The 27,756-nt window shown below is 48.3% G+C and overlaps 2 protein-coding genes and 1 non-coding gene across 5 annotated transcripts in view; 2 read left to right on the top strand and 1 right to left on the bottom strand.

Annotated features, from left to right (window-relative positions):
• The window catches only part of MTOR (mechanistic target of rapamycin kinase), a 136,825-nt gene that overhangs the window by 53,145 nt on the left and 55,924 nt on the right, over positions 1-27,756 (top strand). For all 3 annotated transcript variants that reach the window (XM_058675171.1, XM_058675160.1, XM_058675165.1), the window contains exons 26-28: positions 684-826; positions 5,215-5,377; positions 5,512-5,657. In XM_058675171.1, coding sequence (XP_058531154.1) covers positions 684-826; positions 5,215-5,377; positions 5,512-5,657 — 452 coding nt within the window. The remainder of the gene's footprint in view (positions 1-683; positions 827-5,214; positions 5,378-5,511; positions 5,658-27,756) is intronic.
• Positions 4,224-4,317, top strand: LOC118758730 (small nucleolar RNA SNORD116). Its single transcript, XR_004995813.1, has one exon. It is a non-coding gene; the product is annotated as a small nucleolar RNA SNORD116 (small nucleolar RNA).
• Positions 12,503-17,366, bottom strand: ANGPTL7 (angiopoietin like 7). The gene is made up of 5 exons (XM_004596051.2): positions 16,915-17,366; positions 14,555-14,655; positions 13,803-13,997; positions 13,026-13,224; positions 12,503-12,801 (listed from the first exon to the last, which is right to left on the bottom strand). The coding sequence occupies exons 1-5, from the start codon at positions 17,282-17,284 to the stop codon at positions 12,632-12,634; spliced, it is 1,035 nt and encodes a 344-aa protein (XP_004596108.1). The 5' UTR covers positions 17,285-17,366; the 3' UTR covers positions 12,503-12,631.

Raw genomic sequence — 27,756 nt, 5'->3', positions numbered from 1 at the left:
GAAAATATTTCACTGTCTCTGTTTCTCTCTCTGTAATTCTGCCTTTCAAATAAATAAATCTTTTAAATATTAGTGATAATAATTTGCCCAATGTCAATTATTATTACCCAGATTTGACACAGTCTGACTCTAGAGTCCACTTCCTTAACTACTGTGTTGAGTCGTCTGTTTCACCTAGGCCCAACCTCTTCTCATTAGGAGGAGGAAGAGATGAGGAATACTTGCGTCAAAAGTTATGTCAACTTTCAAAGTGCTTTCAGTCACAGTGTTCCTGAGTGCAGACGTGTGCAGTGCCCGGGAACAGTCTGAGTGTTCCCGTTCTGCTGCCGTGTGAGGCTCACAGTCTGGTCTTGGATGCTCACTGTTTGAAATGCAGGGTTCTCACTGTGTGGCCAGTGAGCATCTTCGAGTTTGTCTCTTGTGCTAGCTCTGTTTTGAATCTGACAGCCTTACCCACTTTGCCACACAGGCCTGTAATGGACTTTGTCCTGCTGCGGTGTATACAAAGCTATTTTTGCTTTGTATGTTTTAGTTAAATATTGTTTTGTGTTTATGCTCAGAGGAATTTTTATCATGAGAGATATAATTTTATAAATCTGAAAAATAATCACTAAATAGAGAAGAACTCTTGACAACTGGTGCAGGAAGCTAACAACATTCCACTGTTCCCTGTGGGATTCCAGGCCTGGGGAGCTGCCAGGAGGGTCTCCAAGGATGACTGGCTGGAGTGGCTGAGACGGCTGAGCCTGGAGCTGCTGAAGGACTCCTCATCCCCCTCCCTGCGCTCGTGCTGGGCGCTGGCGCAGGCCTACAACCCTATGGCCAGGTATGGCGTGCCAGGGCCCCTCCCAGCTGGCTTTTGATAAGGATGGCGAGGGTCAGTACCGAGGAAAGGATGCATGGGAATTGATTTTCAGTAAAGATAATAGTAAAAGGGTTGGCCTTTTTGGTTTTGCTAACTCATGAGACAAAAGAAAAAGGCAAGCAAGGTCATGTTGAAGGAAGTGCATATGTCATAACTTTGCACTGTAGTACACTACAGATAAATTCCTTCACTTGATACTACTAGTGGAAAGCTCCAATTGTGATCTCAGGTCACAGTCAAGTTGCAGTTATACTAAAAGTGCTGCGTAGTCTCCAGGCTGGTTGTAGGGTAGGAGCGTATACAGTAACTTGGGTTAGGGGATAGACTTGTATCCTATGCCTAAGCTATCTGAGTGTGTATGATCCATTTATTTGCAAATTAAAAGAATCCGAATTCTGAAACCCTTTTGGTCACAAGCATTTCAGATAAGGAATATACAACCTGTAACAAAGTAACCTATTTCCAATACTAATGATATTCTGTCTATTGCTGTGCTGATAAATTCCACAGAAATAGTGGCCAAGAAGCAGTTCTTTGCTTTGTTCAGCAGTCTACACTTTGGGTTTGGACAACATGCTTCACTCAGAAAGGATGGTGTTGGTGGCCAGAGGATGCACTTTTTAAATTATTATTATTTTAATTGGAAAGTTGGATATACAGAGGAGGAGAGACAGGAAGATCTTCCGTCTGACCATTCACTCCCCAAGCAGCCGCAACAGCCAGAGCTGAACTGATCCATTGCCAGGAGTGTGGATCCCCTTCTGAATCTCCCACAGAGGTGCCAGGGTGCGAAGGCTTTGGGCCATCCTAGACTGCCTTCCCAGGTCACAGGCAGGGAGCTGGATGGGAAGTGGGGCCACTGGGACATAAACCGGTGCCCATATGGGATCCGGGCATGCAAAGCAAGGCATTTAGCCACTAGGCTACCACACTGTGCCCAAACAGAGAGTACACTTCTGAGGTGGCTCACCAGCTTGCCAGACATGTTGAGACCAGAGGGTGCACATCTGAGGTGGCTCACCACCTTGCCTGGCACGCTAGGGCTGACCATCAGCTAGCAGCTGACCTTTGGCTGGAGCCTGGACCCCCTTCAGAGGCCCCATTGCGCCCTGGATTTCAGACTTCCTTGCAGAGGTGGCTGGGTACAAGACAGCGCTTCAAGAGCATGAGGTGCAAGTATGTGGTGTTTCTCTGACCTAACCCTGGAGGGCGCATCATGTCCCTTCTGCCGTATGCTCTCCCAAAAGCCCGCTCAGGCCCGCTCAGGCCCACTCAGGCCCGCTCCGGCCCTCTCAGGCCTGCTCAGGCCCGCTCAGGAGCAAGGGAGGCAAGCTCTGGGAGAGCAAGTGGAACAGGTGATGCTGTGGCAGCCATTTTTTGAAATTAGAATCTGTCCTAAAAATAGCATTCTAAGGAGTAAATCTCTCTTAAAAGCCATTGAAGATTTGTTTAATAAAGATGCTTAATGCATGTGAAAGACTAAAATATAAGTAAACAAAATGGAAGGCAAAATGAATGCATGGTTTCAACTATTGAAAATTATGTTTATAAAGACAAGAAAGTAATGCAACAGTGGCTATTTTTAACTGATTAGTTTCTTTATCCTTTTCATATTTTTCTAAAATAGGTATTTATTATTTGCAATGAGGCATAAAATAATGGTTTAATTAACAAGTAACTATTCATTAGCAAAATATTTTTTTTAAATCAAGGCTTTTATTTTATTTTGACCAGCACAGCTGGTTTACTTTGTAGAGTGAACAGGAGTAGAGTTGGTCTCTAATAAGATTCTTGCTTCATTGCCATTTTTTTATTCCTATTTCTTTCTTTTTAAATTGTAGGGATTTTTTTTTTTTAATGCAAGAGCTGTATACAAAGCTTCCATCTTCTGGTTCGCTCCCCAAATGCCCACAGCAGCTGAGATGTGGCTAGGATCTGAGACGGCACTCAATCTAGGAACCTCCTGCGGGTGGGGGGAGCTAGCCTCTTGAGCCAGCACCTGTTGACTCCCAGGGGCCACGCTGGCAGGAAGCTGCAGATAAAACCTGGGAACCCAGATGTAAAACTTGATGTCTCAACCAACATTGTTATAGTGAGGCCAAGCTTTTTTTAATGCCCTCAGAATACTTTCCCTGGGTCTGACACCGCGGTGCTAAGTAGGCTAAGCCTCTGCGTATGGTACCAACATCCTGTAATGGAACAGTTCATGTTCCAACTGCTCCACTTCCTGTTCAGTTCCCTGCTTATGGCCTGGGAAAACAGTGGAAGATGGCTCAAGTCCCTGGGCCCCCACACCCACATGGGAGACCTGGGAGAAGCTCCAGGCTCCTGGCTTTGAGCTGGTTCAGTTCCAGCCATTACAGCTACTTGGGGGAGTGAGCCAGTGGATGGAATATCTCTCTCCTTCCCTGTCTTAAATCTGCCTATCAAATAAAATGAATATTTTTAAAAGATAGTTTCCCTGTTTCATAATGTGCAGATTTCATATGGCACCTCTCTTGTGCCCGAGTCACCTCCAGGCACAGTGCCGTGGTGCCCGTGTAGCAGATGTACTGGTGTCTACCCAGTAAGTCCTAGATAAGTGTGTGGGAGTCCAGTGGACCTTTGGCCTGTAGTAGGAGGACTTACTTCTTTATTCACATAGGACTTCTTAGTCTTCATATTATCCTTTGAATTCCAAGTTTTATTCTGTCAGTTACAACATTATTCACATTTGTCTTAATTTTGCCTTTTAATGTGTAGGCATTGCATCAAATGCTAAACCCACTTTTAGCAAATCCCATAGTTTCCAACACTTCTCTTTCCACATTCCCTGCAAAAGTGAGGGTGGGACTAAAATTAGATGCCAGAAACGGAAGATGCGTCCACCTGCGTGATGCTGCGGTGGTGTTGTCACCTCTGGTCCCGTCGTTTGGCTTAGAGGATCTTTCAGAGTTGTAGGTTTGGGTTCTATTTGCCAATACTGTTAGTTTATGCTATCAGCTCGTAATTTTAAAAAAAAAAAAAGATTTGCTTATTTGAAGGAGTTACAAAGAAAGAGGGGGAGAGAGAGAGAGAGATCTTCCATCAGCTGGTTCACTTCCTGGATGGCCACAATGGCCCGGAGTGAACCAGACTGAAGCCAGGAGCCAGGAGCTTCATCTGGGTCTCCGACCTGAATAGCAGGGGACCAAGTGCTTGGACCATCCTCTGCTGCTTTTCCCAGGTGATTAACAGGGAGCTGGATAGAAAGTGGAAAAGGGACAACAAAAAAACAGTGCCCTGATGGGATGCTGGCATTGCAGGCGGCAGCTTTACCTGCTCTGCCACAGTGCTGGCCCCCAGCTCAGGATTCTGATTATAGTTAGAAAGCAATAGCAGATCGATGATGACTGCCTCATATACATTTCTCGGAAAAGTTGAACAAAACATATGAAAACTCATAACTGTCATTTTCATTGTGACTGAGATAAAAAACAAAAGCAAGGGGCTGGTGCGGTGCCATACAGGCCAGGGCCTACATCCGCAGCACCAGCATCCCATGTGAGTGCCAGTTCAAGTCATCCAACTTTGATTCCAGCTCCTGCTAATTGCCTGGGAAAGCAGTGAAGGATGGGCTAAGTCCCAAAGTCCCTGCACCATGTCAGCCTTGGAAGTTCCCAGCTTCAGACCCGCCCTCCACTGATCCTGAGCTCTGACCCTTGTGGCCATTTGGGGAGTGAAGCAGCAGAATGAAGATCTCTGTCTCTCCCTCCTTTTTACCATTCCTGTAAGATATAGTGGTTACTACCTAGTTAGTTATTTTAGTTTCATTAAAATGAAGTTAAGGGACCCAGCGTGGTAGCCTTGCAGCTAAAGTTCTCGCCTTGTGTGTGCCAGGATCCCATATGGATGCTGGTTCTAACCCCAGTGGCCCCGCTTCCCGTCCAGCTCCCTGCTTGTGGCCTGGGAAAGCAGTCGAGGGTTATGGGAATCTGGCATTCAGCATCCTTGAAATCCTGAATCTGCCTGGGAGACCTGGAAGAGGTGCTGGGCTCCTGGCTTCGGATCAGCTCAGCTCCAGCCATTGTGGCCACTTGGGGAGTGAATCAGTGGACGGAAGATCATCTCTCTCTCTCCTTCTCTCCGTATATCTGACAATATCTTGACAATAAAAACAAAATAAACCTTAAAAAAATGAAGTGTGAAATTCACTTACTCAGTTATATTGGCCTCAGTTCAAATGCTAAATGAGCACTGCCTGCCCTGTTATTCCAATAAGACTGAGACCATTTGTAGCAAGTTCAGCTGAATGAATACCTGTGACTGCGACAGCAGGCAGAGGTATACCAGCGGTTTCTAATGTCTTCTCAACCCCTCTGTACCCTCAGGGACCTCTTCAATGCTGCGTTTGTGTCCTGCTGGTCTGAACTGAATGAAGACCAGCAGGACGAGCTCATTAGAAGCATCGAGCTGGCCCTTACCTCACAGGACATCGCTGAGGTCACACAGACGCTCTTAAACTTGGCGGAGTTCATGGAACATAGTGACAAGGTAACACTCTCCCCCGTTGTTCAGATGGAAGTTGGCAAGAAGCAGCTGGCATGAGGAGAGGAGTGTCCATGCGGCGCTGTCTTGCCTGTGCCCCTCTGCCACTTTCCTGCGTCACATGCTTTGCTCTCCCCTAGGGCCCGCTGCCTCTGAGAGACGACAATGGCATTGTCCTGCTGGGAGAGAGAGCTGCCAAGTGCCGCGCCTACGCCAAAGCACTGCACTACAAGGAGCTGGAATTCCAGAAGGGCCCCACCCCTGCCATTCTGGAGTCTCTTATCAGGTAAACCATAAACCCTTAACTGCTCTTCTTCCAAGATGAGTTCTCTTCTCCCGCTGCCTGGTGCTACTCTGACCCGAGTTACTTGAAGACTTTGGCAATGTGAAATCTGCCCCTGGTGCTGGGCAGCGTGTTGAAATGCCATGGGCTCGCAGGTGGTTCTCTCCTGTGGTCCCGCTCTCATTGTCGTTTCTGCTGACTCTTACCACTTGGGTTTCTGTGGTCTTCCAAGCTCTGTTTTCTTGTCATGCTGGAATCAGTCTAGGAGCAGTTTTAGAGCCCAGGCAGCCTAAGAGAGGGGCGGGGGAGATTGTGCTCCCTGGGGCCCGGTACAATACACGAGGTCCTGGGCTTCCAAGGCAGGTAGGGTTTATCAGCGAGTCTGCTGGTGTGGGAGTCCTCCTCCTTCGGGATTCTATGAATATTCTCTCGAGATGGTTTACAGTCTTCTGAAAATGGAAGAAATCAGTTGTTTAATAGAATTTTCTGTTAGGAAATTACAAGCAATCCAACATGTTAGCCTTAATGCCTCAAAAACTGTTCACTTGCTCTAATGATTATCAGAGATTATTAACTCTGAGATTTAATTATCTTCATGAAAATGCTAACACGGTTGGTTTCACTATGGATAATACAGGAAAAATTACCGAGCTGATAAATTGCTCTGCTGGATTTGCTGCAGCCTGCTGTGTATGGAAATGCCTTCATTTGAGAGGGTAATCCAATAGCCATGTTTCCACTCGCTCTGCCTTTGAGCAAATGCTAAAAGCATTCCTTTAAACACTTAAAAAAAAAAAAAAGATTTGTTTATTTTCCTTGGAAAGCCAGATTTATAGAGAGAAAGAGAGACAAAGATCTTCTATCCACTGGTTTACTCCCCAAATGAACCAACAGCCAGAGCTGAGCTGATCCAAAGTCAGGAGCCTGGAGCTTCTTCTGGGTCTCCCATGAAGGGAAAACCATCCTCCACTGCTTTTTCAGGCCATAATCAGGGAGCTATATAGGAAGTGGAGCAATGACCACATGGGATCCTGAAGCTTACAATGGGAGGATTAACCAATTGATCCATCTCACTGGGCACAGCACTATGGCTCAGTAGCTAAATCCTTGCCTTGTGTATGCCAGGATCCCATATGGGAGCCAGTTCATATCCCAGCCACACTGTTTTTCTTCCAGCTCCTTGCTTGTGACCTGGGAAAACATTAGAGGATAGCCCAGAGCCTTGGGACCCAGCACCCGCATGGGAGACTTGGAGGAAGCTCCTGGCTCCGGATTAGCTTAGCCCCGGCTTTTGCAGTGATTTGGGGAGTGAATCGGTGGATGGTAGATCTTTTTTCTGTGTCTCCTTCTCTCTATAAATCTGCCTTTCCAAGAAAAATAAATACATCTTTTAAAAAAAGTGAACCATGTACCCAGCGTGGTAGCCTAGTGGCTGAAGTCCTCACCTTGCACGCGCCAGGATCCCATATGAACACTGGTTCGTGTCCCAGCATCCCTGCTTCCCATCCAGCTCCCTGCTTGTGGCCTAGGAAGGCAGTCAAGGATGGCCCAAGCCTCGGGACCCTGCACCCATGCGGGAGAAAGCTCCTGGCTCCTGGCTTCGGATCTTCTCAGCTTTGGCCATTGCAGCCACTTGGGGAGTAAATCAGCAGATGGAAGATGTTTCTCTCTGTCTCTCCTCCTCTGTACACCTGTCTGCCTTGCCAATAAAAATAAATAAATCTTTTTTAAAAAAAAAGTGAACCAAAGGGTAGAAACAGAATCATATTATAGCTTGAATAAATTGGACTTTGAGAGAAATTGTTAATTTCTAAAATATTGTGATAGAGGGTGTTTGACCCTGCTTGTGACCCTCACATCCTAAATTGGAGAGCCAGGGCTTGAGTCCTGTGCCCCTAATTCCAGCTTCCTGCCCATGCATACCTTGGGAAGCAGCACACGGTGGCTCGGGTGGTTGACTCCCTGCCGCACGTGTCGGAGACCAGGGCTGAGTGCCTGACTCCTGGCTGCAGCTACTGTGAGCAACAGGGAGTGAACAGTGAGGAACTTTCCATCTTTCTATCTACCTTTCACATAAGATGAAAAATACCAGTTGGGGGCAGTTATAAACATGCCATCGTCTGAAACTTGGTCCTGTTTCAAATTAGGAACAGGGTACATCCGTGCAAACGTGCCTGTCCTCCCCTGTCTGGCTTTGGTGCCGCAGTCTCATTGGCTGTCCAGTGGTGGGTCTGGCAGTCAGTGTAAATAGCGTTTACACATCATTTCCCTGGTAACCTTTTCCATTTGAGTCCTACCTTTTGTAACTCCTGATTTTTTTTCCTCCTGTATTTGAGAGTGTTCTAGTTACTGCAGATTTATAGTAGAACCAGGGGTCTAGAAAGTGTTCAGGAAGGTCATCATTAAGCTTCTTGAGCCTGTTATAATTGACAGTAGAGCCTCAGAACTCCTGCAGGTTGATCTTGACTTTCCCCCCTTAGCTGCGTTCCGGGGCCCCACGCTCTAAGCCTTGCGTGCTGTCAGCGGCTGAGCTCAGAGTGCCCTTGTGCCCTCTTCACTTTTGTGGCTTCCCACACCTGTGGCAGCTTTTGCCTCATGATTTTCTTTTTTTTTTTAAGATTTATTTATTTTTATTACAAAGTCAGATATACAGAGGAGAGACAGAGAAGAAGATCTTCCATCTGATGATTTACTCCCCAAGTGAGCGCAACGGCCGGTGCTACATCGTTCTGAAGCCGGGAGACAGGAACCTCTTCCGGGTCTCCCACGCGGGTACAGGGTCCCAAGGCTTTGGGCCGTCCTCGACTGCTTTCCCAGGCCACAAGCAGGGAGCTGGATGGGAAGTGGAGCTGCTGGGATTAGAACCAGTGCCCATATGGGATCCCGGCGCGTTCAAGGCGAGGACTTCAGCCGCTAGGCCACAGTGCCGGGCCCGCCTCATGATTTTCTAGGGCTGCTTGTCCTAAGTACCGTTGTGATATCCTATCGTCTTTACTGCAGAAAGGTAGTGGTGGTGGCTTAAGATTTGTTTACTATTTATTTGAAAGGCAGAACAACAGAGATCGAGGAAGGGAAAGACACGGAGAGAAATCCCCCATTAAGCTGTTTACTCCCTAAATGTTCACGTTGGCTGGGGCTGGGCCAGATCAAAGCCAGGTGCTTGGAACTCCATCCTGGTCTTCCATGGAGCAGCCAGACTTGAACTGGCACTCTGACTTGGGATATCGGTGTCATACACACAGCTGCCTAATGTACTGTGGCAGTACTGGCCCTCAGAGGAAGTTTTAAAAAGATCAGCTCCAACAAATGTACTTTTAAGGAGTCAATTCCCAGGACTGTCCTGTGGGAACCCCCTGGAAACTCCTTCCAGGAGCCAGAGTACTGGTGGTCATGTCCCTAGGTCACCACTTCGGTCCGGTTTTGAAGTTGCCAATCAGTAACAGATGGAATTCTCTTCCTCAGTATCAGCAGCTGGGGATCTTGAGGCTAAACTCCTGGCCCCGCTCTCAAATTTCAGGTGCCTCACCTATGGTGAGTTAGAAGCCCCACCCCTTAGTTTTTTTATTCTTTTGTTACCCTTCACCAATTTGTTCACCTTTTTGTCTTTTTTTTTTTTTAAGAAATTGTGGTAATATACATACAGTTGCCTTTTGTGTCTGCTCTGAGTCAGTCCCACCAGACACTGTGCTCAGGGCCCTGGAGTAGAACGGCACAGGGTTTGTGTAGAATCTGTACACAGCCTCCTGTACATTTGACATCATCTCCAGGTTGTAAGTGCTGTGTAAACAGTTCCTGTACTGTCATGTTTAGACAATAATTATATTAAAAGAAGAATTTGCACATGCTTGCAGATCCCAGTATGGAGCCAACTGCCTTAAAGGCTTTCTGGGGCAATCAGGGTGATCACACACGGCTGTTCCTTATGTTTTGTCATGGAAAGCTGCGCTCTGCTAACACTATGGTTCTCTTGCTGCTGGCTCAGCCTCTAAGTGTGGCTGTGTGTGGACTTGCTACCTCTACCCAGCACAGACAATCCTGTGTGTGAGCCCCAAAGGAGGGCGTCCCATGGAGTCGGTGTAAATGACTCCCAGCTCCACAGAGCTCCACACATTTGTCAGTAAGATTGAAAAGGCAGTTGGTTATAGAAAACACACACACACGAAGACAACTTGTGTTTTTTTTTTTTTGCTTGGTTACCCAGAACGTGAGGACAAGGTCTGCTGGCCTTCCCGTCTCCTACTGAGGAGCTACTCAGAGCTAGATGGCCTTCAGTGCCCAGCCTTAAATCCCCTTTTGAAAACTTTTTCTGATTGTGACATCTGCAAAATCTAAAAGAAAACCAGAGGTGGGAGGGAGTAGGTATTTGGCACATCAGTTAGGCCATGTTTAGGGATCCATTTTTATCTCATGAACTTAGGCCCTTAGTTCAAGATCATTTCACTTCCTGGTTTCCGTTTCAGCTTCCTAATTGTATATTCAGGAAGCAGCAGATGATGGCACACGTCCTTGGGTCCCTGCCACCCACAAATGAGACCTGAGCCGAGCTCGTAGCTCCAGCCTGGCCCAGCGTTGACTGTTGCGGGATTTGGGGAGTGCATCGTGGAGGGCATGTCTCTGTCTGAATCTGCCTTTCAAATGAACTTTAGAAACAATTAAAGTATCCACCAGTGCTCACTAGGTGGGTATTTTGGTCAGGCTGATTCCTCCAAGTCTTCTTGAAGGAATCTACCTTCTTAGTGTAGTTTCGTTACCTTCAGGAGCCACACCAAGCTCTCCTCTCGGTTCCTGATTATCCTGTCTGCTTCCAGGCAGAGACCACGCACTGCTGTCATCTCTCAGTCCTTGCTGTCCACATCCAGTGGCCCTGAACAGGTGCTATGGAAATGTGTCATCTCTCGATGACTTAGAATACCTAAATCAGAGCAAATGCTATGGCAACACTAGTTATACTCTATCGTTGATGGACGAGGGAAATAAAAGTTTTTTCAATACAGAGGCAGTTTCTTCCCTCCACACAGAATTCTCATTTTGTGGCTGGTTCATCTGTAGGCGCAGGCTCCGCCCACACAGCTGCCGGGAAGTGGGTGTGGGGTGTTCTGTACAGCCGCTCTCCCTTGGCCCTCTGCCTCTCTCTAGAAGTTTTTCCTCAAGCAGTAAGGAAACCAGAGGCTGACTTCAAACCTTGGATTGTTCTGGTTGCAAAGTAGATAGGAAATGAGAGAGAATATTAGTGACTGCATTCAGCTTCAGCCTCTGGGTTTGATTCGTTCTTCCTACTAGTATGATCTGAGTGCCTCCGCTCTCCTCCCTCCTGGAGAAGTTTGTTTGAATGTCCGTCCATGGGGAGCCCCATGCCAGGTAGTTCTTCTGTACCAACTTGGTTTCTTTGAAAGTTCCCCAGGTTCTTGCTTTAAAGATGAGATGGTTTCCCATCAGTGGAGGGTGATATTAGGTGCACGGAGAATATTGACCGAGAAGACTGGCTCACCTGACCTGACTGGCTTGGGGGGCGTTTTCCTAGCTGTGTTCCTATCAATAACAGGAGTGATTGTTTGGGAAATATTTTGAAACCAGATGGTGTCCGTGGGCTCCAGGAGTAGGTGAGGTGGCCCAGGATCCAGCCCCACTCTGGGGGTCCTGCCCTCTTTCACCGTTGCCGTTTATCTCTGAATCCCTGCTCCTCCGCCCTGGCTCTGTCACTGCTTAGCCTCTGTTTTCTAGCTTGGACTTGCACCTTGTTCAAAGTGGTAGCGTAAGAAATGAGAAGGAGATACACAGGTTTTGAAGGGGTTTAAAGGATGAAAAGGGTGCCTGGTGCAGTAGCCTAGTAGCTAAAATCCTCACCTTGCAAGCGCCAGAATCCCATATAGGTGCTGATTTGTGTCCCGTCTACTCCACTTCCCCTTCCACCTCCCTGCTTGTGGCCTGGGAAAGCAGTGGAGGATGGGCCAAAGCCATGGGACCCTGCACCCACACGGGAGACCCGGAGGAAGTTCCTAGCTCCCGGCTTTGGCTTGGCTTGGCTCAGCTCTGGCCGTTGCTATCACTTGGGAAGTGAACCAGGAGGTGGAAGATCTTTCTCTCTGTCTCTCCTTCTCTGAAAATCTGACTTTGCAATGAAAATGCATAAATACATAAATCTTTTAAAAGATAGAAAAGAAATTTTGTTTAAAACCCAAACTAGAATATTTTATTTTTACAAAACATGATGCTTATATACAGCATGAATTTATAACCGTGGTACTTTTGATACCTGTGTTTTTCAGTTATTTTTTATGGACAACATTTCTTACAAAGTAAATAACAATGCATGTATCTAAATGGACCACGAGTATTTGAAGGCAGTTTGGGGCAGGTGACCGGGAGGGACTGTCCTTAACTCCCACTGTTGTCCTAGGTCCTCTCAGTCCTCTTCCTCAGTGGCGGAGGAGGGGGAGCAGAGGCGGAGCCAGGGGTCTGATTGTCAGGCCCAGGACTGTAGAGTCTCCCAGTGAGTCCAGCCTGGACCACTGCGTTCCATTGAACTCACTGTGTTTTACAAAGCTGTGTGGAGTGATTTAAAAGAAGGAACGTGGCCGCCTCCACCACCCTCTTCCACTCCTTTCCCTGACGCTCAGACCTCTCCTATGAAAATCAAAATAATGTCATTTTGTTAGTGAAGGAATTTGGGTTTTGCCCTTACATAGCCTAAGCAGTCTCACAGCTTTTTCCTCCAGACAAACGTGGAAAAGTTAGGTTAGGGGTCACAGGCCGAGAGATCCCACTCGGGTCAGCCTCTTAAGAAGCACTGAGCAGGACCCATGGGGGAAGCACTGCATGTGTGGACCACCACATGCATGTGCGTAGAACTGTGTTGACTGACTCTGTCATTGGAGATTCTAAGCCGTGCCCTCCCACGCTCCTTTCCTGTCCTCCTCCACCTTCGCGCCTCTCCTTGTGTCTAGGGTTCTGAAGCCCTGCTCCACGGCAGTTTCCATTCAAGGCTTGAAGTCTTCTGGGCGAATTTTCATCTCCACCCGCTTGAGGGAGTAACTGGCTCCATGCCAGCCGTACCAGGTGATGCCATCCAGGTGCTTGTCGTGCTCTCCCTGGCGGTAGTAGACCCCGTTGAGGTTGGAGTCTGTGCAGCAGTTGTACCAGTATCCACCTGGCGCAAGAGACAGAGCAAGGTTCAGCAGCAGAACACAGCACTCTCCCCGCAAAGACAGGCAACAGAGTATACATCCGGTCATGTTTTTAAGCAGGAAGAAAGAAAATCTAGAGCCAGTATCAAAAAGAATAGCCATAGCAGAGCATGGCACAGTTACATATTCACCTTCTCAGATGGGACCGTGGGCTTGTCCTGACCCTCCCCGTCTCCCCAGAGCTCACCTTTGCGCAGCTGTGCACACTTGTCCAGGCAGTTGTCATTGTCCTTGTCCTTGGTGCTGAAGGCTGTGTTGTTATGGTAGTAGAGGGCATCATTGCCTGCGTTGCCACTGTAGTTGCCCAGGAAGAGGCGGTAGCTGTTGAGCTCATTGCTCAGGGCGAAGTGGCTGTACTCTGCGTAACGCACAGTGCCCTCCCAGTCCTGTTGGAGGAGCAGAGTCAGGCTGCGGCAGCAGGCACTGCTGCATTCCCTGTCGTCTTTCTCTTGCCCTAAAAGTAGGATTTCATTCCTTGTTTACCTCTAGTTTACCAGGCTAACCCAGGTCTAGGTCAAAGCTGCTTCTAGACACCATTTGGCCTTAATTGATTCTCATTCTCATTGGTCTCTCTTGTCTGAAAGGAGGGGAGGTAGGTGTGTTTCTGCTCAATTTTGTTCAGAGATGTAGAGGCACAGAGACTACTTGAAGATTTCTTGCCAGTCAGTACCTATAGACTGGTACCTCAAGGACCCCATGCCCCAGGCCAGAGTGGAGGCACTGGTGTTTCAGCCCAGCTCTCTGATGGACCTGCTCTGCTCTGGCCTGGGCCTGTCCATCTCCGCGCCATCTACAGTCCACTTTGGTGAAAAAATAGGACAAGAATTGCTATTGATAAGCTGTGCAGGAGAATCCTAGTAACCTCCCATCTGCAATGACTGAGACCCTGGGTGGCACCTGCAGCAGTGCACACTGGTGTGTGGCAGCTCTGGACCAGGCCCAGGGTCTCCAGCCTCAAACTCACCTCCATTTCCACACGAAGCCGGGTTGGCTGTCTAGAGAGCCGGTGGATATGTTCATTCCCCAGCCAGAAGTCCCCACGGATGCTGCCAAAACCTTGTTTATACTGCTTCCAGTCCCGGTAGAAGGAGACCAGGCCACTCTTGCGCCTCTGGATGAGGGTCCAGCCTCCACCTGTGGTGTCCATGTCACAGAACACCTAGAGCAGAAAGGGTGTTCTGGCCAGGGACTAACAGGCATGGCCAGCAGGTGCATGAGAACAGCCTTCGCCACCCTTTACCTTGTCCCCACAGAGCAAGGGGACACACACGCTTCCATGGTCACCCTGGCTTACTCTGCTGCTTCAGTATTGGTGGCCAGGCCACAGAGACAATTAGTAAGGCTAATGAAGGCTGGAGTTAGTGAGTTTACAGCTTAGAGCTGGAACTTTGGGTCCTGTCCATGTGTTGCCTTCATGTTCTTTCTTGTCCCCAAAGAAGAGTTGCTTTAGGACATGGCAAGAGGTTTGAGTTAGTTATGAGTTAGTTAGAAGAAGTAGCTCATCTGTGTGTGAAAGTTTAGTGTTTGATAAGAATTGAGGGAACGAAACAGATACTTAATATTTTGGGGAGAGAAGGAACCCAAAGATTAAATGTGACATAGATCTTCTCTGTTTGGAGTAACCCTTTTATAGGCCATGACTAGCCTCTGTGGCTGCTCACTTTTGAGGGCTGGGTGGTGGAGGGTCAAGGCGGGCAGTGAGCAGCAATGACTCACCTCCAGTTCTGGGCTGCCCAGGAAGTCATTGGGGGGCAGCCTGTACACCCCGGAGATGCGGTAGTTCTTCTGATAGAGAGATGAGCAGTCATAGATGGCGTCTGTAAAAGGCAGAGGGCACAAAATGAGGAGCCAGGCCCAGACTTGGTGGCGGCGGAGTGTCCCTGCTGTGTTCCTGCTGCAGCTGAACTTGGTGACAAACTGAACCCTCATTTCCTCTACAGGGTTCCCATGGGCCTTACCCCCAGGAAGTGTGGTGTTTGGAGAAAGAGGCCTTTGGAGATCAAGAGGGACCATGTTTGGGCTTTCCCCAAACACTGATGGGATGGTAGGGCTGGGAGCCCTTTCCCAGGAGAGTGTGGGACCACCAAACAGGTGGCCTCAGGCTACCACTGAGATGGGTGATCCTGCATGCTTCTAGGCCATGGGCTGCAGAAATGAGACAGTGTCTGGGAACCCACCTAAGAGATATCCCTGTAGTATCATTCGGATTTCTTGCCACCTCTGTTACAAGAGAAATCACAAGTACCTCAGAGTCAGGGTTTATATTTCCTTGATTGTTAGGATTTTGTTGTTTTCCACAAGTGCTGGCTCCTGGTGACTGGGATCCTAATTAAGGGAGATCGATTTTGCAATCTCACCTTTCCCTGCTCAACCTAACGGGGCCATCCTCAGATGCAGGTGAAGTCGTTCTGAGGAGTACTTTGAGGCCTGCCTTTAGAAGCTTTGTAGGCACACAGAAATGAAAGCCTGGGGCTGCCTGTCACTGGGGGTGAGTCACGTGCTGCCCTGGCTGCCGTGCACCTGTGCTCCAGGGCAGGTTTTGTCTCGCTGTTGTGGACAGCAGGGCTTGTGAAAGAGACGTTCCTGAGCGGATTCGGAAAGTCGGGGCCCTCCAAGCCAGGTGCGTTCTTGCCTTCTGTGTTTGAGGATTTTTTTTTTTTTCTCCCTGGAGACCACTGCTCTGGGGCCTTAGAAAAGACAGCAAGGATGGCGGATGTCTGAGGTGTTTGGTTCCTTGGAGCAGGTAAAAGAGGAGACAGGGTACACTTGTCATGACCCTCAGATTTCTTCCCTTCCCGTCGCTGATGAACACATCCACTTACTGCTTTCTCCAGGGACAACCTCCTTGGAGTATAGAGGTGACCCAGCCCCAGCCACAGAGAAGAGAATAAGGATGGCAGGCCTAGCTAAGCCAAGCCAAGGCCTGCCGTGGGGCTGTAAGTGGCCTGCAGGTGGCTTCCTGCTGGTTGGGGGAGCAGCAGATAGATCTGAGCTGGCTTTCCACATGTCTGATTTCATCTCACAGACCAAACCAATACTCCCTTGTCTGGAAAATAGCCCAAGAATACCTTCGCAAGGTGAGAAGTCTATACTTCAAAAGTGATTTATACACAGTTCAGAAAACAGAATTTTGAAACTTAATTTATGTTAAAACTTTAATTTGAACTGAGGATATAAACAATGACTTCCTCATTAGAAGATAATGTCTTTGTTCTTAACGTCGCTGATTATGTGACTAGTCATTTTTATGTCACCAGGAAATTACCTATCTATAAGGTATATGCCTTATAATGAATATTTTCTTGGTAACTTCAGAAATTAAAAATGGTCTCTGAAAGATGAATTCACATTAGCTCATCCAAGCCATGCTAACAAGTAACTGAAAGCTATTTCTGAAAAAGAAAACGTTAAATGGATTTTATTTTTGGCCTGTCAAAACCTATCACTCAGTATCACATTTCCTTATTACCTATATTATTTAGAGTTTGAGTGTACGGGGTGAAAAAGTACTGAGGAACTTTGAGGAGCCTGTCCTTACGTGAACACAAAGGACTCATTAAACGGCTGTGGAAATGCCTGTGCACTGAGTTCCAAGCCAGCAGGAGAGAGGGATGCACAGAGAGGACAAGGGTTTCCCTGGTGCCCAATCCTGCTACATCCCGGGGGCACCAGGAAGTCTGCTTGGTGGGGTTTGTCTCCTGGAGCCACCAACGTGGTCATGGGAGCTGGGGGGCAGCCTGCCACCTGCTCATAAGGAATTGACATAGCTGCACCCGCCAGGAGGACTTGAACCCTGCATCTAAGACTCAGTCTGTGGGTTTGGGAAAACTTTATCATTGCCCAGTGCTCTAAGATGGCTAAGTTGCTAAAACATTGCATGCCTAAACAGAAAACATGAAGACGTTGGGTAAACTTTCAGAAACAAGCAAAGTGGTCCAGTGCCTTAACTAAAGAGAAGATGTACCCCCCCATCACACCCCACCCCCATCTTGCCGACCAACTGGTCCGGAAGCAGCAGCAAACAGGAGGCTCTGGGCTGTTTGACGGAAAGGCACTGAGTGGCAGGTGGACCTTACCTGCCGAGGTCTGAGTGAGGGTCTGCGCCGCCTGCAGTTGCATGATGTCCATCTGGTTGTTCATCTCAGAGTACTTGCTCTCGGCGTCTGTGAGCCGAGACTCCATGCGCTTGCCGTTGCTTTCCAGCTCCATCACTTGCATGACCACGCTCACCCAGTCACGCTCCTGCTTCTCGCTCAGCTTGCCCAGCAGGCTGCTCAAGTTGGCCACCTGGGCCTTGAGCTCCTTCACCTCCTTGCAGCAGGCAGCCGCCTTGGGCTGTGCAGGCGTCTTGGGCTTAGGGGGCTTCTGCAGCCACACCGGATGGCTCACGAAGGCCACGATGAAAACGCAGAACCATGTGAGGGCTGAAAGAGTCTTTGGCAGCATCTTTCCTGGGCCTGGATGAGAAGGGCTCTCCCTGCGGGAGAACCTGGGGGTCCCAGCTGAGGTCTGCAGGGTTTGCAGCAGACCCAATGCTCCTTCTCTGGCCCGGCCTCTCCACTTGGTAGTTTTCTTTTCTTCTCTTCTTGGTCTTCACCTTTCTCAAAGCTTGAGTTTCTGAACGTGGAGCTTTGTGGGTAGCCTATGGCTTTCCTTCTGAAGTCTGAATGGCCCAAAAGTCCACATCTTAAATATCATTTGCTGCCTGCACCTCCACCCGACCATGGCCATGCTTGGGGCTTTAGCCCCTCCCAGCTCATCTGGGAGGGTCAGGTGCCTGCTGGGTGAAGTCAGCGCAAACTTAGGCCAGAGGAGGGGAGGAGGAAGACAGGGCGAGTCTTTCTTTCCTTGCCTGCAGTCTCTGGGGCTGAGACCAGAGGGCTGTGAATTTGTGTGGCTCTAGTTTGGCATATTAGATTCTGCCCCTGCCAGCCACTGGCTCAGCTCTATCAGCAGCAGGGCAGGTTGGAGGAATTTCCAAATTCCTGTCTAAAGGTTGCATAACCACAGGCTGAGGGTGAGGTGGACAAGGGAGAGTGGAGTTAAGACACTGTCCTCCCCGAAAGGGACTGTTAATGTAGCTCATGCTGTTTGTGGAGGCTGCTGCCTGGCCAGCGTGTGGCACCATGCTGAATGTGCTTTCAGTGGGGCTGGTCGTTCCTTTGCCTCATCACCATTCCGTGCTCCACCAATTCTTTGTCCCACCTGGAAGTAGCTCTCACGTTTGGGAATTTCCAACTTAGAAAAGTTCTAGAGATACATGGATAGAATAAATCTCATAGAAAGCAAAGCAAAAAAAAAAAAATCTTTCTAAAGAAAGAATATACTTTCTCCTTTAGAAAGAGTAAGCCAGTGTCAGCTGTCATGCTTGACCTTTTGCAGTGAGGTGTCAGGAGGTTACAGCAGAGGTGAAAAGGCAGGAGGCCATGCGCGATTCTGGGACTGGTGACTCAATATGTGTGTCCGTCATTAGGCCAGACAGGGAACAGGCCCGTCTTGTCGCAGGGTTCAGAACTCAGAAACACGTGAAGTATAGAAACAAGAATTGCTGTCACCTGGAAAATCTGTACAGGATGGTTTGCAATTTGAAAATATTTTCCTTCTCTCCATGTAAGACTTTGTACCCAAAAAAGATACTATAATTAATCCATGTACTAAGTTTCAAGAGCACTGGTGTTTTTTTTTTATGTCTTAAAAAAATAGTAGTAAAAACAAAACAAAATTAAACCTAGGGACTGGTACAGTGATGTAGCAAACTAATCCTGCACCTTGCAGCGCCAGCATCCCACATGGGCATTGGTTCCACTTCTCATCCAGCTCCCTGTTTGTGCTTTGGGAAAGCAGCATACGGCCCGAGTCCATGGGGCCCAGAACCCACATGAGAGACATGGAAGAAGTTCCTGGCTTTGGATTGGCTCAGCTCTAGATGTGGCAGCCATTTGGGGAGTGAACCAAAAAAATGAAAGATCTCTCTGCATGTCTAATTCTCAGATATAAATAAATAAAATCTTTAAAAATAATAATAACCAGACATTTCCACAAACAACCTTAGAATAAGCCTTTCACTGAAATTGCATACAGAGATCCTTTCATCCTTGAAGCAGCAACAGTCTTCTGGACACAGGACTGCTGCTTCCGTGTTCTGGAGCCTCTGGAGTGGCTATTTATCCTGCAGGAGTCCAGGCGGAGCCCTGCCCACACTAGCCTGTTACCTGCCAGCTGCGCTTTCCGTAACCCTCCCACCTTGCCACTCGGCTGGAGTCACCCAAACCTGAAAGGCGCAGGGGCCCAGGGGGTCAGAGTGCTGTCTCCCTTCCCCGGTCTGCTGGGGAGCTAAGGGCCAATGGTGTTGCTGGCACCACAGACACTTACCCTGCTACCCAGAAGATTCTGTTTAGGGCTGTCACTTTCTGCTTTCCTTTGGTTAGCCCAGCAGGACACCACAGCCTGAACTATGTATAGAGTTCGCTTCACTAGGGAGAGCTTGGGCTATAATTGTTAGCATCCCACAGATACGGAACTCCATGATGACCTTCAAGGTTTTCCTGGCAGTTAAATGACTGTGAGCTTCACTCTGTGCCACATGTGCCATGAAGTCACGAACGGCACCCCACTTGCTCCTGCCACCTAGGAAGGATGGTGATGCGGTAGAGAAAACAGGGAGGGGCCCACAGTGGGGCTCAGCGGGTTGAGCCACCGCGTGGAATGCCTGCCTTCTGTATCAGAGTACTGCTTCAAGTCCCAGCTGCTCTTCTGACTCAGCTTCCTGCCAATGCTCCTGGGAAGGCAGCAGAAGATGGCCCAGATGCTTGGACCCCTGTCATCCATGTGGAGTTCCTGGCTCCTGGCTCTGGCCTGTCCCGGCCTGGCTGTTGCAGGTGTTTGGGGAACCGGCAGGTAGAAGATGCAGAGCTGTGTCTCAGCGTAGAGGAACAGGGAAACTTGACGAGCCCAAGGCAACTGCGTGTTTAATCTTCCAGGAAGCTGCTTCTCCTGGCCAAACAAGAAAATGTTGTCAGTTTCCATATTTGGGAAGATAATGAAGCCATCATCCATTCGTATTTATAACCCATGTAGTAATCCTGTTTTAGAGGCGATATGAGGGGGATTATAAATTTGGATTGTCTCTGACATTTATTTTCTGGAAACTGATTTCTAACATAAGGCATATCTTGGAGACACAAGCTTTTCTCACTTGAAGATTTCCCTAAATTGCCTCAGCTGCCCGCATGTCAACAATTTCTTAAATGTTGAAAAACAATTGTTAATTAAGGATCATTTCTATGCTAGAAGATTATCCACAACATTATCATATCCCTAAATTGTGAATTTCTTGAAGAAGGGAGGGTCAGCCCTTGTGAGCACAGCTAAGCCAGTGGAGAAAACCATGAAGAGAGAGCGAGACTTAAGGACCCCTGCCCAGAAAAACCTGCAGTGCCTGCTCTGCCTTTTGGTGAGCAAAGGGCCGGTAAGGCCAGGAGTCGCTACAGAAGCCTGAGCAGCCTGGCCTGGTTACCATGTATGCCGCATTTCTGGCTGCTGGTGGAAGAGGATCAGTGTGGCACTCCTGGGAAAGATGCTGATGAAAATAAAGCTTAGGTTCATGTCACATTTGCCAGTGTCCAGCCTGTTGGCACCAAAAACTGGAACCATTCAGAGCAGCTGAGAGTCTTCGAGTTGGAGAGACAAAGAGAGAGCTTCTGTTACCCAAATTGAAAATGTCCCTGATGGAGAGATGACTCCTCCTTTGATGTGTCCCCGCCAATGCTTCAGGCGTCACTTGTGCACTTGATTAGGGAAAGCGGTGCCTGACACCAGGCTCGGCTGTGGAAGAAACCCGTTTCAGAAGAGGCTGCCCTGCTGTAGTTTCATTGTGTGCTTCATCTGGCCGTCTTACTTCTCCTGAAGCCTTGAGTGAGTCACAGCCCACTGCGCTGTACTCAGCCACTGACCTCTGACCTCTCCATCACTCAGCTGAAAGCCCAAACCAAGGGCTTTTCCATGTCCTTCCTGAGCTTTCTAATTGTTCACTTCTGCCAAGGCCCACGTCCTGCACCTGCTACCGTCCTGGCCCAACCTCCGATGCCTCACGGTCCACTTGGAAAAACAGACAGCTGAACTTCAGGACAGTGTGATAAGATAGCCGGGAGGACACAAAGGAAGGGTGGTCACCCCAGAGGATGCCCTGCATGGCCTCTGGAGGGAAGGATAGATGACAGTGGGGAAGGCTTCGTGTGTGTGTGTGTGTGTGTGTGTGTGTGTGTGTGTGTGTGTGTGTGTGTGTGTGTGTGTGTGTGTGTCAGACCTTACTAGGTAAAGGGGAAATAGCGGAGCCTGGCCCAAGGATCAGAGAGAGAGGGAGTAGGCAGAGTAAAGGGAGACGTGTGATTGTCCCTCTGTGAGCGGGCTGTGGGAGGAACCCAAGAACCCTGACCCCTGATTGCTTTACTCCCCTGAGACCTACCAGGAGATACCCCTTTGAAGTTGCTAAACGTTTGGAAATTAACTGGAAGTGGGGAATTTGAAGCGTTAGAAGCTCTTAAATTGTAATGCATTCATGTTAAATGGACTGACCATCATGTGGCTTTAGGATTAAGGAGGCAGTGTGTAAAGTACCCCTTGAGTGCTTGGGTCTAGAATCGGAAAATCTCACCTCGTCCCTTCCCTGGATGTGGCGATGGACAAGTTACTTTGCTAACTTTACCAGGCTGTGAAAAGGAGATAAAATCAGAGATTCCTCACTACAGAGTTTGGCAACATTAAGTGTAGTGAAGGGTTGAAAATAACTAAAACTTTTTTGTGTGTTTTTATTTTTAGTTTATTTCCAAGAATGCAGTATGCTAACTATCCTCACTGCCATGCAGTACATTCCTGCGGCTTCCTTCTCCCCTCTAGCTGGCTTTGTGTGTCCTTTCATCAGCATCTCCCCAGCCCCAGTAACCTCTACTCTCCATTCTCACATGAATGAGACTATGCAGTATTTGTCTTTGTCTGATGTATTTCATTTACCTTCCATGTTCTCCAGGTTTAGTTTTATCCATGTTATAAATGTAAGATTTTTTTAAGATTTATTTATTTGAAAGTTACAGAAAGAGAGATCTTTCATCCATTGTTTCACACCCCATATGGCAGTAATTGCTGGGGCTGGACAAGACCAAGGCCAATAGCCTGGGACTTCATCTGGGTCTTGCATATGGATGGCAGGAGCCCAAGCACTTGAACCATTTGCCACTGCTTTCCCAGGAGCATTAGCAGGGAGATAGATTGGAAGTGCGACAGCTAGGACTCAAACCAGTTCCATATAGGATATTGTTACAGGCAGTAGCTTAACCCACTATGCCATAGTGCCTGCCCTGACAGTTTGTTTTAAAGATTTGTTTCATTTTTATTGGAAATAAATTTTTATTAGAAATTCAGATATACAGAGAGGAGGAGAGACAGAGAGGAAGATCCTCCATCTGCTGATCACTCCCAAGTGTCCACAATGGCCGGAGCTGTGCCGATCTGAAGTCAGGATCCAGGAGCTCCCTGTTCTCCCACATAGGTATAGGGTCCCAAGACCTTGCACCATCCTCAGTTACTTTCCCAGGCCACAAGTAGGGAGCTGGATGGGAAGAGGAGCCGCTGGGGTTAGAACAGGTGCCCACTATGGGATCCCGGTGTGTGCAAGGCAAGGACTTTAGCCTATAGGCTACTGTGCCGGGCTTTGACCTTTTTTTAATGAGAAATAAATTTAGAGAAATGAATACTGCTGGATATCAAGCTGCAGTAATGCTTAAGGCAGTGTCTTCAGCACAAGCACAGACAGTTGTACAAATGGGACAGAATCATTTGTCCAGAAGCAGATCCCATGCTCCTGGAGGCTTGGCTAATGACCGCATCGCAGCTTGGGACAGCGAGACGGACAGTCTGCCGTTGCCGCTGGGCTAACTGAGTAGCCTCAAGACGGGGAAGAAAGGCCCTTGATCCTTACTTTACACCCACCCAAGTCCGGGGATTTCAGTTCCTCATGGTGAAGGCAAAGCAATAAAGCTTCCAGAGGATAACATGGGGGACTCAGGCATTGTCAGTGTGCCGTTATAAGCAGATTTACATACAATGCCAAAAATACCAGCCACAAAGGAAATAATAAATATGATAGTAACTGAATGTAAGAAATATGGTTTTAAAATAGGAAAAAAAGTAAAGCTGATGATTTTTTTCACTGGAAGACACGAAGAGAATGAAACAAGAAATATATTCAGTATATACTCTTGTGAATCATGTATCCACGGTAAACTCCTGTCATACAGTAAGGAACAGGAACTAGACAGGAGTCCACGGAAGATCTCTGGAAAGTCCTACAGAGGCTGAAAGGCTGCTCTGTCTCGTTGTCTGTTGTGGGTATTCAGATTACAATCCCAGGAAGAAGCTGCTGAGCAGCTGGAGGGCTGATGTGGAAAAGCCTGCAGATGCTCGATGCTGACAGCTTTCTGAAGCAGTTGGCAGAAACACAAATGGGGAAAACCACGCCGGAGAAATATTTTTCTTATGAAGGTGCCCGTAACCCTAAACCCTGCAGTTCTCCTAGAGAACTAGAAGGTATTTCCATAACAGAACTATGAGCACACAGGCTCCGAAAGACAGGCACAGGAACATTTGTAGGAGCAGCATTCGTAACAGCCAGATGTGACAGGTGCATGTCGGTGTATCCGTTCAGCAGAATGCCATTCCTCAGCAGAGGGAGGAAAGTGGCGTACAGCAGCACGGATGTGTCACACAGACGTAATGCTGAGTGCTTTTCTGAGTGCCCGTGTTTGACGGCTGCCCCGCTTCTGACTCAGCTTCCCGTCAGCGCGTGCCCTGGGAGGCAGCAGGTACTGGCCTGTGTATCCGGGTCCTTGCCACCTGCATGGGCAGTCTGGAGTGGGTTTCACAGACTCCTGGCTCACCCTGGTTCGCTTTGGCCATTGTGGGCATCTGAGGACTAGACTGGTGGATGGAAGAGCCTCTCTCTTTGCAGCTCTGACTTTTAAAATAGGCAAATTTTTTGTAAGAATGAAATATAAGTTGTTTTGTTATAAAACAAGTTGAAATCCATGCATAATAATGTCTTAATGTATAATTTGCATAAACTTTAATGAAAAAACTGTGCATGGATTACTAAATTTCTTTGCATTGACACATTTTATTTTCAATAAACTTTCTAGAGATACCTCAAAAGCTTCCTGACGTATGTGTGATACTTTAAGTTGTACGACTATGCATGTATGTGTGACATGTCATCAGTGCCCAGCAAATACTGCCAGTTGATGATAAGATGAAACAGTACTTAACTGGCACCTAGTGAAGGGAAAACAGGTTCCATACGGGAGACTCTGACCTCCTGAGTATCCACGGGCGCCTCTCTCCACAGTCATTTCCAGTGTTTTGTCATAGAAAGGTATTGGTCGTAGGCCATACATTCTCTTCTGCTTTGTGTCTATTTCTGTTTTTTCATTCTTGAAGTTTTAATCTTAGAATAAAAGAAAGTAAAGACTAGGAAAGTTTAAATCATCTGATTCAACCCTCTTACTTTTAATCAATAGTTTGAGGTCTTATCCAGGACATCCCTGCTGTATCATGACTTCCTGTCCCTGGAAGGCCACCAGTTAGAGAGGCTAGCAGGCAGCCTGCAGTGTCTTATCCCCCGCTTGTTTACTCCAGAGGCCTGTGTGGATGCCACTGTGGTGATGACCTCTCGGGTCACACGTAGCAGCGAAGGTTGAAGACAGAATAAAGAAAATAATAAATCCCTACAAGAAAAGTGTTACCTCTGGGCAGTTATGTTCCCCACATTTAATTCAGGACCCTAATAACCACCATTAGCCAGAGCCAAACCCCTGCCAGGGGTTGCAGGCCAAATCCTAGCTCCACGCCCCACACCCGACGCCACCCCAGGAGCTGCAGGACTTCTTGAGGCTGACTTGCCACTGTGATTTGGGCACCACGCACTGGAAAACAGACATGTCATTCTTGAAGAATGCTTGGAGGTTTGTGCCAGTTGTGCATGAGCCATCAATTAATGGCAAGGGTGGCTGGGTTTTACAGTCCACAAGTGAGGGGTGAGTTGGACAGACAGAGCCCACTCTGTGCAGACTGTAAGCACGTGGTGTCACTCTGTGCTGCGTGGAAGTCTGAGCTTTCCTGGCTTCCCGCAAAGGTACACAGTCCTGTTCTTTTCCTGTATCTCAACTGGAAGCAAAAGCCCTCGGGCCAGAGGCGGGAAGGCTTGCTCCCAGCCAAACACACGGACAGCCCCTGGATTCCCGTGGCCCTCAGAAATGCCCACGTGTCTCTAGAAATTTGTACCCTTACAGAGAAGCTCCCTGTGGCAGGGGGAAGCCCAAGCATGAGTTCAGGTGACGGCCCCATGGCTTCCTTAATGCCCTGGTAGATTCTGCTCTACCCAAGAGGTCAACATTGCCCGGAACCCTGTGGATATAATTACCCTGCAGACTTTTCATAGATTCACTGTATAGTACCTTTCCTTCACGGAGCTTCTTAGAAACCCCAAAGACACTGTTTTCTTGCAGAAAGTAGGCCGACAACGAGGAGAGCTCTGGGGTTTTTGCTAAAGCTGGCCCAGATAACCGAGGGTCTTTTGGCAGCTGTTCCACAGCGGGAGGCTCGCTGTCATTCATTGGAAACCTCTCTCTTCCAGGACACCCAGCTGATCGTGAGACAGGACCACTGTTAGGGGAGTTAGAGCACTTGCTTCTGACTTTGATGTGCCACTCGACAGGTGGGGAGAGGACGTACCACCGGCAGTTTAATGGTCTCAGTGCTCTGAAGCTCTGTGTGTGCTGCCTCCTAAATGCGCACATTAAGGTGCATCTGAAACCTGAAGAGGTGCCGCTGGGCTGACATCTCCCTCCTGGCCACCTGATGGCCGTCCCAGTGACAACACAGTGTATCAATAATGGCACCATTGGCCTCTCCAAATTCTGTTGGGTGTTTCACTGGCTGTGAATCTTGGTAATTCAATTACAGGGTGTCGCCGTTCTCATTTGCATCTTTTCTCCTCCAGGCTTATTGGCATATTTCTTCTCGCTGGCCCCAGAATGAGCATTGGTATTCCTGCAGTATAGGCCATCTTCTTAGTGGAAGAGAGGCTTGTTGCATCTGCTTATTCAATTAAATATGGGGAGTTTGGAGCTGCCAGGTCACTAGGTGCCAGCTCATTTAATTTTTGTTTCCCGATTTCATCCACTTGATAGATTGAGTCAGAGCTCTTGGGCATACAGAAGCCAAGAAGTTAGGATTGTACCCAAAAACTCCACTCTGCTGTGAGTCAGGGTAGATGGTAAGAGTGGCTTTGTTTCCCGGGCTCATGTGGTCCTTTCCCCTGTCCTGTCCCTGACAGTCCTTTCTTTTTAATGGTCCCTCTAGGAGCTCTTCATTTCACTCTGGATCTAAGAAGCAGAAAGGGGGAGAGAAAACCCCCAGGCAACAGCAGCAAAGGAGCAGTGCTCATTGTTGTAGCATACAAAGATAATGGCCAATTTGTCAAGAAGTGTTGACAAGAGAGATAAAGTTGGAAGTAATTAACTGGCTGACATGCTGGGAGCATGAGCCTGCCAATAGCTCCCTAAATCAGCCAGAGCCTTGGGAGTGTGACAGCCATCCCTCATTTTTACGCATACCTCCGACAGCCCCCTCGGTTGGAAACCTGGGCAGCACCACTCCCATGCTCTGACACCCTGGCGCTGTGTGTGCCTCTCTGGGGCTCATCCTGGTTTGTGCTAGGGCACCCAGGCACCATGTCCAGCCAGGAGATGCCTGGAAGTGCAGCCGCCTGACTTGCTACTAGGCAGTGTACACCCTTGGGCATGGGCACTGAGACCCTTGGTCAGCTCCCGTAAGGGATACGGGAACAGTCACTGACAGGCAGAGGGACATGACTGTGAGCACCCTGCTGGTGACTTGGCACTCGGGGTGCTGTTCAAGCACCCCAGGCTGCCACTAGATGCAACGATAATGCAGCCACTCCAAGTTATTGCACAAACTCAATGTGGAAAATACCTATGGCAGGTGAAAAAGCAGGATGTCAATTGTATGTTTGATTGAGTTTTCACTGTGTATAAAATAATATAAATACACACAGGTAAAAATACTTCGTTCTGTTGTACAGAGCTTCCCTCCCTCAACGTTTTCTTAAACAAAAAAATAGATGCTTCCCCCAAACCATTCTTACAAAAATAGGATTTTTTCTACTTTCTTTTTAATTTAGATGGCTAATATTATCCCCCCCCCCTTTTAAGATTTATTTCTTTTTATTGCAAAGTCAGATATACAGAGAGGAAGATCTTCTGTCTGATGATTCACTCCCCAAGTGGCCACAACAGCCGGTGCTGTGCCCATCTGAAGCCAGGATCCAGGAACTTCCTCCTTCTGGGTCTCCCACATGGGCCATCCTGGACTGCTTTCCCAGGCCACAAGCAGGGAGCTGGATGGAAAGGAAACGGGGCCTCCACGACGCGAACAGGTGCCCATATGGGATTCCAGCACATGCAAGGGTACTAAGCTACCGTGCCGGCCCTGTCCTTTCCTTTTTAAATTACTCTACTCAAAAAACCGACTCTTAAATGCTTGACTTCATGGGTCAGAGCTTTGCTTAGCTTTCTGACCCAGGCATCAGAGTCCAGCCAACCTTGCATCTTAGTGGCGCAGTGAGCAAGTCAGCCTGTTTTCTTTTTAGTCCCACATTATGCACAGAGCTGCCCCTAGGGAGAGGCTCTGAGAGAAGTGAGCTGAGTGGATTTGAAATGGTTTCCACTGTGGAAAATGAGAAACGTTGCTTGATGCAGGGTGGAGACCCAGAGTGCTGTCCAGTGTGGCCTCCTCAGGCCCCTGGCACAGCCCTGGCAGCTGCCACACATGTGTCGCCAGCCCAGTGC

This window comes from Ochotona princeps, chromosome 2, assembly GCF_030435755.1.
Source record: "Ochotona princeps isolate mOchPri1 chromosome 2, mOchPri1.hap1, whole genome shotgun sequence".
NCBI classification, from domain to species: Eukaryota; Metazoa; Chordata; class Mammalia; order Lagomorpha; family Ochotonidae; genus Ochotona; species Ochotona princeps.
Note: the sequence above shows the minus strand (reverse complement) of the source record. Positions and strands in the feature narration are given on the sequence as shown.